General features: G+C 46.2%; 1 protein-coding gene across 3 annotated transcripts in view; it reads right to left on the reverse strand.

Annotated features, from left to right (window-relative positions):
- Positions 1-10,136, reverse strand: part of DCC (DCC netrin 1 receptor) — a 928,036-nt gene extending 917,900 nt beyond the window's left edge. For all 3 annotated transcript variants that reach the window (XM_077936487.1, XM_077936485.1, XM_028749092.2), the window contains exon 1: positions 9,308-10,136. In XM_077936487.1, the coding sequence (XP_077792613.1) occupies positions 9,308-9,398 (91 nt within the window). In that variant the 5' untranslated portion in view covers positions 9,399-10,136. The remainder of the gene's footprint in view (positions 1-9,307) is intronic.
- Between the last annotated feature and the right edge of the window lie 263 nt (positions 10,137-10,399).

Raw genomic sequence — 10,399 nt, forward strand, 5'->3', positions numbered from 1 at the left:
CACCCGGCATTTTGTCACCCTTCAGTGGTGACACCCAGGGCAGATCGCCCCCACCGCACACCCCTTCCTCCACCCCTGGTTGGGAGGAGTGGGAGGGACATTCTGGGAAGCTGAGGCAGGCAAAAGCCCAGGCCAGGGGGAAACCAATGCTGTCCAGGGTTGTAAAGACTGTGGAGAGAATAATCAGGTGCACTCTTCCCACCTTGGATCAAATCTATGCTTCCAGGTGTCATAACAAAGCTGCAGAGATAGCGTAGGATAGTGCGCATCCCAGAAATGATCTCTTTCAGCTTCTGCCTTCTGGAAGAAGGTACAGGGTTATAAAGACTAGGACTAGCCACCTGAGAAACGGTTTTTATCCAAATGTGATTTTGGTTTTAAACACAGTGTAAGGTAGTCTCTGTGGGAGCATATTGTATTTAATTATGGGGTATCAGAGTTTTTAGGGGGTTAACCAGACTGGGATAGCTGGGATAGCAGGCTTGTTGGTTTTTGAATGTCTGATGTATATTTTTTCAATTTTGTTGTTCTGCATGAGACAATGACAATAAAGATTATCGTATCATATCATAGCTCAGGGTGGAGGTGTGTGATTCTTCACCTGGAGTATGCTCAGAACAGGTGAGGGTCACAGGCCTCCTCCAGCCCAGATGCTGCAATCAACATGCAAGGTATAAAAGGGAAGCAGAGCTGAGGGGCTGGGACTTCTCAACTCCCCATGTTGATGGCATGGGCGTAACCAGGATTTATGCTGGGGGGGGGGTAGAACCTCAGTTAGTTTGCAGTGATTTACTTGATGGGGGGGGGAGCGGCAGCAACTTATATTGAGAGTATATCAGCAAAAGAGATGGGGAATTTCAGTGGCAGTTTCCCTCTGTTTGGTATTTGTTAGCCGGTCACCTGCTTACAAATTATTTTTAAGTGTTGCCATCCTCATAAGAAATGAAACATCAAAGTACATTTCGTCACATTGCTAGTTGAAGCCAGCTATATCTTATGGAAAATCACTAGAGCACTTCAGGGGAGATAGATTAGAGAGCAAAACCCAAGGCACAAAGGCATTTTGGACATACATTATGCATTTCTGGAAGAAAATCTGGAAAAGGCATACATTTTTATGGACTTTTCGTTCATTTGGCACAAAGAATTTGCTGATTTATTGAAGTCAATGCATGTAGTTTTCTGCCTCCTGTTTCCCTTTCCTCAAACTCACTTCTCCATTATCTACCCTTTTGTCAGATTCTTATCTCTTAGTCACTGACCTATTCTGCCTCTTCCCTCAGCCACGCTGCTTTTGGGCACCTTATCCCTTAGCTTCTGTATCTGAGGTTCCTGCTTCCAGGGGGTTGGATTGGATGACCCCTGAGGTCCCTTCCAGCTCTATGATTTTATGATCTCCTTGGGACCCTCTCCTCTCCCCCCACCCCCCATAGGGCCCAGTTCTCAGCCAGCCCATCTTTTGAACCCACATGAAGTTTTCATCCCAGCCATACTGACAGCTTTCTATTGCCTCAGAGAAAGTGGACTGCAAACATTCCACACCACAACACCATGTCCTCCATTCAGTATCCAAGCCTTCACCACCACAAGTGCAACACAATATAGAATCTATATTACATTATAGACTAATCTCAGAATGACTTTTCTGTTTTTCTCTCGCTCCCCAAGTGCAATGTTTACTCCTGACTAATGTATCAACAGTAAATGCTGTAGCCAGCAATTATGTAATAAACAATAAAGGAAAATATAAATAAATGTTTGAACAATCTCATAATCTTTCTCTTAGGCACCACAAATTATCCAGCCCAACAGAGCAAGTTCCTCACAATCAAAATGGTGAACCCGATTCTGACCTCACCATTATTTAAATCGCAAGGCATGTCGATTGTCTACACCTGATTTACATAGCTGTAAAACCAGAGAAGCAGTCATCAGAATATGACCCAAAATTGTTTCTGTTTTTATACACAGGAGAAATAAAATCCACTTAATGTTCCACCCCAGGGATTATTTTAATATAGTCAAGTAATGTTTTTGTGTCTTTGGTTAATTGAGGACATCTCTGTGGAGTTTTGTTAATATTCTTTTTATTCAGACAACATCAACATTTCCCAATATTTCCATCTACTTTCCAACAAATAAGATTATTTCCCAGATTGGACCAATCTATAGCTCCTCCCCACCCACTGTAGTCAAATACAAATATTCAAGTCATAGCTTTCCTCCACAATCTACTTTGCATTACCTCTCCAGCTATGTGAAAGCAATCTTTTTCCACTTAGACCAATGTACCCAAAGGGCCAAGAGATAAATCCTGTTTGTTTACATGATCTGCATGCATTTATGATTATTTGAAATGACATACATCAGTATCGGCTTGTAGGATTCAGAAAAGAGAATGTGCTGATTGGATGAGTGTATAGTTAAAGGGTAGCCAAACATGGCATCTAACTAGTAGACTGGAGTTGGTCAGGGGAGATCCAAGTTCAAATCCCAGCTGTGAAACTCTATGTGACATTAATAATAATAATAATAATAATAATAATAATAATAATAATAAATTGTATTTGTATCCTGTCCTCCCTGGCCAAAGCCATGCTCAGAGTGGCTATCATATAAATAAGACAATATGCATTATCAATATACAATATGCAAATAACATTCAACATTTATTAAAATAATATAGAATAATATTAAACACCAGTATTTCAGGATTAAACAGGAATCCACTCTTAACAGTTACAATAAGTGATTTCTAAACTCTAATCAATAAAACAACAGCAAGCCACAGTGCACAACATAATACAAGACAAAATGAGAACCAGAGACTGGAGGGTGGGGCAAGGCAGGTGGAAAGAGGGTCAATCACTACACTTATGAACTGGAGATATATGAGCTGCCCATGGCTTATGTTGAACTGGGTCAAAAATAAACCAAGCACCATCATCCCTTCTACCAGCTCCCCAAACCACCTACCCCAGGCTTCCTCAACCTCAGCCCTCCAGATGTTTTTGGTCTACAACTCCCATGATCCCTACTTAGCAGGACCAGTGGTCAGGGATGATGGGAATTGTAGTCTCAAAACATCTGGAGGGCCAAGGTTGAATAAGCCTGATCCTACCCAGTATGAACTGGGCCACAACTGAGTTCAGCAATATGAGCACTTCTGCAAAGGGTAAAATGAGACCAGCATGATCTCATTTGAATTCAAAAACCTGCAGTTAAGGATTGGATTTTGATCCAAGATTCACACCTTTTGATTTATTTATTTTTAAAGTGCATTGATTGTCACATTACGTTTTTACATAGTAATGATTATAGCATGGTATTTTAAAAAAAAAAAAAAAAGAATGTGACAAGCCATGCAAGCACTTTATTTATCTAGGAAGTACCAGAACCAGGAAAACAATTTTATTGGATTTAGCCATATGCACACATTTACTTAATGATCCTTACAACGGCGCCTTTCCACTCTAAGTACAGTTTGCAAAATCACTTGCGACACTCTTTTCTTAAGGCAGAGGAAGTAGCCACAGGGGAGTGGGGTGGGAGATGTAATGAAGTCATTTTGTTTTCTATGGACGGAAAGTAAGGCACCACTCTGACTATTTCCAAGCAGCGGGGAAACACTTCATAAAGGCATTGCCCCCCGCCCCCAACTCCTGTAAAAATGATGTGTGCAGCAAGCAAGCATTTCAGGAGAGTCGATGGATGTGATTATTTCCTGCATCAGCGTTGCTTCTTGGGCTGTGTTGTCATGGCAAGGGATTCAAGCATAGCAGTTGACTCTACAGAATGGTCACTATCAGAGTGGATTGAGAAGCAGAGGAAAGGACTTCAAGTTAACATTTGTTTAGCACTAAGGTAAAGGTAAAGGGGGGACGCGGGTGGCGCTGTGGGTAAAACCTCAGCACCTAGGACTTGCCGATCGTCAGGTCGGCGGTTCGAATCCCCGCGGCGGGGTGCGCTCCTGTTGCTCGGTCCAGCGCCTGCCAACCTAGCAGTTCGAAAGCACCCCCGGGTGCAAGTAGATAAATAGGGACCGCTTACTAGCGGGAAGGTAAACGGCGTTTCCATGTGCTGCGCTGGCTTGCCAGATGCAGCTTGTCACGCTGGCCACGTGACCCGGAAGTGTCCTCGGACAGCGCTGGCCCCCGGCCTCTTAAGCGAGATGGACGAGCAACCCCAGAGTCGGACACGACTGGCCCGTATGGGCAGGGGTACCTTTACCTTAAAGGTAAAGGGACCCCTGACCATTAGGTCCAGTTGTACCACTCCCTCAAAATTGGGGGGGGGGGGGAAGAGTGCACTGAAATGTCATTTCTGACTGTTAACTTACTCATAAATCTGGCAGCACAAAAAACAAATCTACTCACATGAATGTGTAGCATAGGAAGATACAGCAGCAATAGAGCTAGACTTCAGCTAAAAGCTCAGTGTCATTTCCCAGATGTGCACAGTCTCCTTTTAATTTAAACCATGAGAGAACTTCTCTGGGAACCGGCATTTGAGTTACAATACATCTGAGCCCTACAAGCTTGGGCACATTTATATTTCTAACCAAGTAATTCTGAACTCCTGAATAATTCTGAACTCTAAAGAAGCAGAACCAAAGCAGACCAGCTGGGATATTTGGTCTGGAACGGGGTTTTTGCTGAGCAGAGCTCAACAGCTGACTACTGGATAAACCCACCACTGCTCCCTTCACTAATGCTAATGCAATGGCAAAGCAACTGAAAATGAAGAGGCAATAATATTGGCACAGGAAGGATGGGGTAAAATCAGGCTACTCAAAGATAACGGGGGAATTTTGATCTTAGGAACCAGATGAATTGATATAGCCATTAAGGAATATCATTGGCATAGTTCATTAAGACTTTCCTCCATTGCAGTACAATAACTGATAAGTCAGATCCATCCACCAGCCTTTATGAGATGCTTATAGATGATGCAGACAGCTACAGAAATGAGAGGAGGATGAAAACTCTAGAATATTATTGTAAAGCAGTAAAAGGTAAAGGTAAAGGGACCCCTGACCATTAGGTCCAGTCACAAATGACTCTGGGGTTACAGCGCTCATCTTGCTTTACTGGCTGAGGGAGCTGGTGTACAGCTTCCAGGTCATGTGGCCCGCAGGACCAAGCCGCTTCTGGCGAACCAGAGCAGAGCACGGAAACGCCTTTTACCTTCCCACCAGAGTGTTACCTATTTATCTACTTGCACTTTGACGTGCTTTCGAACTGCAAGGTTGGCAGGAGCTGGGACTGAGGAACAGAAGCTCACCCCGTCATGGGGATTCGAACCGCTGACCTTCTGATCAGCAAGCCCCAGCCTCTGTGGTATAGACCACAGCGCCACCCTTGTCCTCTTTGTAAAGCAGTGGTGGAGCTTAATTAGAATCATGACTTGGTGCCAATCCCAATGAATATCTGATCATTTCAGAAAAGCTAATGAGCCTCCTATTGGATGGAATACATATTGCAGAACCAAAACAATGCCAGCCCCTATATCTACAAATTCTTTTCCATACTCCCCTGTACCGATCTCAGGTTGGGATTCACACAAACACATTTGTTACTTTATGCCTGTGACATTGAAGAGGTGATTTGTAAAAGAGGCATGGCACCTCCAACAATGTGAGCAGAACTTTCACACCTGACATCACCTCAAAACACACAGTACTTCTCAATGGAGGCAATTCACACATCCAGCTGAATGTCATTGAGCGATAGGTTGCCAAATGATGAGCTATTGAGTGATATTAAACGCAAGTGTGAGTTAGCCATCAATAGTGGCATCCACCTTGTGAGCTGCAGATCTTGTTTAATTAGAAGACTTACTCAGTTCAAACTCCTACAGACTTCTAGGGAAGGTTTTGTTACATCCGCAAACTGGAATGTCTCATACGATGAGTAGGGTAACTTTCTACATAGCTCTATGCTGACTAACATCTCAGTCCAAAACACAAGCCCAGAAATTAAGATTGGATCATTAAACTCCAACTGAGGCAGCTGGTACTCAAGAAAACAGAGGAGATCTGAACACAGCTCAGATCATAAAGATGAACAACTGTGGAAGTAAACAGTGAAACTCTGTTCTGCTCATCCCACATATTAAGTTTAATTTCAAAGGAAATCTTCCAAAAACCCAAACCCTGGAGGTACATTATTACTGCAATTGAATCTTGTAGCAGGCTTGTAGACTTCTCCGGAGCAGGTAGCTTTAGGATTGCAGGGTTAATGGTGCATTTTTTGTTCTCCTTTCTCACAACAATAAAGTGAAGCTGCCTTACTAGAATTCCCATTTTACAGACTGGAGTTTGCGACCAATAAATAATGACCAACTTCTCCTGCCACGCGCCCACACCCCAAACCACCCAATGTGAACCTATGTCTACGTCACAGAGTAGTCCTGCGCCGCCCCCGTGGCATAATGGGGTGGGATCCATGCTCTTCCCTAAGCAGCACATGCCCCAACTTTCCGGCAACGTTAAACAGAATGCACGGTGGCTTGCCCAAGTCATACAACACGTGTGGCAGCTCCCGCCACTCCACAACACAAAGGGCAACTCTTCCTGCGTGTGAAATGGATGCTATGACAGACCACTGTTGATTTATATTGCACCACTTGCCGAGAATATGATTGTTCTCCTGCCCAGACACCAGGAGGTTCTCTGGCAAGGCGATGCATCCCGCTCTTTGACTCTGCACCATAATGAGGAAGTGCGGAAGGAAAAAGGATTAAGGGTAAGAACGGGCGGGGATCTTCCTTCCACTTTCAGACAAAGGGGTCCTGGGCATTCACTTCCCCCTGAACCCCGAAGTACCCACTCTATTGTAGGTTTCCAGGAAAGGGTTAAATGCAATCCATAAATGCAGGGGGTGTGATTGCCCCCCCCCCAAAAAAAAAACCCCGATCATTTCTTTATCGTCTGCATTTCCAAACTGCAGAGCGGAGCACACCCAGTCATGCTCAGGACCCTGTGTGCACCAGACACTCTCGCTTCTGGCCCGCGAAATGGACGGAACCTCGTTTGTGTGGCTCGCCTGTTCATTTGTGTTTTGTACGGAAGCATCCTTTAGGCACCTTGGAAACAATAGGAAGGGAAGCGGAAGAGAAAGGACTGTGTGAAAAGGAGAAAATAACGTTTATTTCTCTTGTAACGCCAACGCTGAGCCGTGCTCATTTTCGGAAAGAAAGTTTAAAAGGAAACACACACGCGAATCTTGCATCTCCAAAGCAGCGCTGTGCTTTAGCTAGAAAGGGGGTAAAGGACAAAGCTACATTGTGCCGCAGATCTGTAAGCCCTTTGTTACCCATCAACAAAGTCTTTAAATGCCCTGCTGAATGGGAATTTCACCAAGCGGCAAACTGGCTACTTGGCCTTAATAAGGGCACCTCCTACTGGTCCTTTCATGGAGCGAAATCCTGCTTTCTTCCTGATCAGTCCCCTGCTAGGATGCTGAAGGGGGAGAAAATAGCTCCCGGAGGAGGGGAGGGGGAGACATTCAAGCAGATGAGCGGCTTGCCTTTGGCCTCTGCCCATTCAAGTGGCGCCCAAAGCTGCGCGTAAAACAAACAGCCCTGGGCCAAAATTTGCCTACAGGTGAAACGAGGGGAGAGGGAAACTTTGCCTGGTCTTGACGTACAGAAACCCAGCAGCAGCAGCAGCAGCAGCCCTGCCCCGTCGCCACAGCAGTCAAGCATGCACAGAAAGCGTGGGCCACAAAGGCAAGAGGAGAAAGACCCCAGCAGCAGCAGCAGCAGCAGCAGGGAGCCAAACATGCAACGCCAATTCCTCCGAGGCGGCGAGCAAAACGTACCACCAAAATCCACAGCCATTCATGACTCCCCTTTTCACTCCCGAGCACCACAGCGTGCTACACCTCTTTCTGCTCGTCCTATAACCTGACCCCATCCTCCAGTGCCTTCCCCGTACGCAGATATGTGTACATATACCCGCACCCACCCACCCATTTCTGCCCTCAGCCGGCAAAGATGCTTTGCAAGTCCATCATCTTTACAGAGAAAGAGCATCACACCAACATGTTTCCATGCGCCATCCGTTCAGCCGGGAACTCGGGAGAGACGCCTATTCATTACCCCATTCTGGCTGTCTCCAGCGCGCCTTGTGTGTGCATAGCGCACAGACACGCGCGCGCGCGCACCAAAAGAAATGAGCTTCGATGCATTTAAAAGGAGCTTCTTACGGTTCACCTGTTAAGCCTTAGACAATCAACGGAAGCGTTATCTTTCTTGGGCCCCTTTAAAGGATGCCATTTCAAATATTTGCAAGCGACCGAATGACACCGGAGCAGAGTAAACTTTTCATTCTGCATTAGGCTGAAATGTTGGTGTGGGGGGGTGTCATGTTCGCTTCTGTTCTGGGTGGGGTGGGGTGTGGGGAGAGAAATCAGCATGCATTGTTCATCAGTGGCTTATATGACACTCCTAAGGTACGGCTGGATTTGTAGAACGTGATCCGCTCCTTCCGAGATTGCCTGCTAATGAAATGCTACTGTTGATCATCCAAAGCAAAGGATCGTTGGAAGCGAACATTTCCCCCCCCCCCTTGCCATCACACACCCGTCCCCAAGCCCTATTCGCCGCAAATGGCACCACTACTTTCCTCAACACTTCCTGAGAAACCTCTCGTTTCATTCCAGGATTTTATTTTATTTTATTTACCCTGTTCTTTCATCTCCAGCTCTTCCCAGTCTCCTGAGAAACCCTGAACAACACCATAGCGCTTCCCTCTCCGATTCAGTAACGCGACCAGCTTTCCCATTTTTAATTAGAAAAATGTGTCTGCCAAGTGCAAAGAGAGGCGTGCCCTCCAGAATATCAATCAAATGGAGTTTGGAGACACTCTACGTGAAATGTTTCCTTTTTTCCTGCACACTCTACCTTACGGACAACCTCTTGCATTCAACATAACAAGAGGAACACACACACCCCACAATTTCTAAAGCCGGTGATCTCTCAGCCCGGAAGAGCAAACCACTAAGCAGGACAGAAAAATCACACCATCATCACTTTCTGCTATATTTCCCTTTCAATTGGAGGCTTCCTTCCATCCTGACTGAATTCTCCTTAATAAAGACCAAAAGAGGATCTTCTTAATGGACTTCCCTGCCCAAGTCTCTCGCAAAGCTCACGGCAACTCATCCAGCTAGAAGGCTGTTCAGACAGCAAGAAATCACAAATCTGCAAGCATCTCTTTGAACTGTCCTGCTACATCCATTAGAGCCAAAAGGAAGAAGGGAAAAGCAGGAGGAGGGTTGGAATAAACCCACAAATGACTTACCAGTGACTGTAAGGTCCAGAGTGATGACAAAGATCCCAAAGAGCAGGAAAGCCAGTTTTGGTACCCAAACACATCCAAGGCTATTCTCCATATTTCAACCCACACCTAAGCGATATTTGGGTCCGGATCACACAGGCAACAATCCCGGCACGTCTCCACAAGCCGCTTCGGTCTCCTCCCTTTTCGATGGGGTGGTCGTGGGGTTCCCTTAGCTCTCCCCCCCCGCCACGGGCAAGGTAAGTGGGTCGGAAGGCAGAAAAAGAAAAAGTTAAATGTAGTCCCCAAGCCAGGAAATGTCCAGAAACTAACGAGGAAAAAGAGGTGAGGAGAGGAAAGGGTCTCCCAGCGTTTGAAAACCATCCATAGGCGCGCGCGCATACAAAAATCCTGCAAAAAAATCAAAAAGCCAAGGAAGGCGCATCAAAAGCATCGGGGCTGCTCCATCTCTGCTGGTGTACAAAGTAAAACGCAATCAGAAACGCCGACGATCCCGTGCAAGACCAAACAGCTGGGCTAGTATTGGTAATAGTGTTATTATTCCTCCTTCTTGGCTCCGCAGATGTTCGCTGCGGGGAGGGTGGCAGAGAGAGGGGCGGAGAAGGGGGAAGGATGCGATGGTCTCTCACTTGTTACTGGTGCTGTCCACCAGCAGTATGTGAGAGGGAAGAGTTAGAGCTGTAACGTCCATTGATCCGGAGAAGTGGAGGGCTGGGAGGGAAAACGTGGAGAGCGGAGAGAGACGCCGACTGGATCGGGGGAAGAAAAGAGACTGCTTGGGGAGAGCGAGCGAGCGAGAGACAGACTGGCGAGAGGGAGAGAGAGAAAAAGGCAGTCTGCTTTGCCTCCAGCAGCTGTATTTGCTGAGCCTACATATGAATGAGCAGGGATGCCCTCTGTAGGCAAAGCGTGGGAAGTCACTTTTCTCAATGGGCCTTAGTAATACAGCCCAGAAACACGGCTGGTTGCAGTTAGGCTGGGCTGCGCCCACCCCCCACCCCCACCCCCCGTGGCTGGGAAACTTTGCTTTGGCTCACTTGGTTCAGTGTTCAGGAAGATCTCCCGAAAGACTTTAAAGCAAGAATTGCACATCTA

Source organism: Podarcis muralis, chromosome 11, assembly GCF_964188315.1.
Source record: "Podarcis muralis chromosome 11, rPodMur119.hap1.1, whole genome shotgun sequence".
In the NCBI taxonomy this organism is placed as follows: domain Eukaryota; kingdom Metazoa; phylum Chordata; class Lepidosauria; order Squamata; family Lacertidae; genus Podarcis; species Podarcis muralis.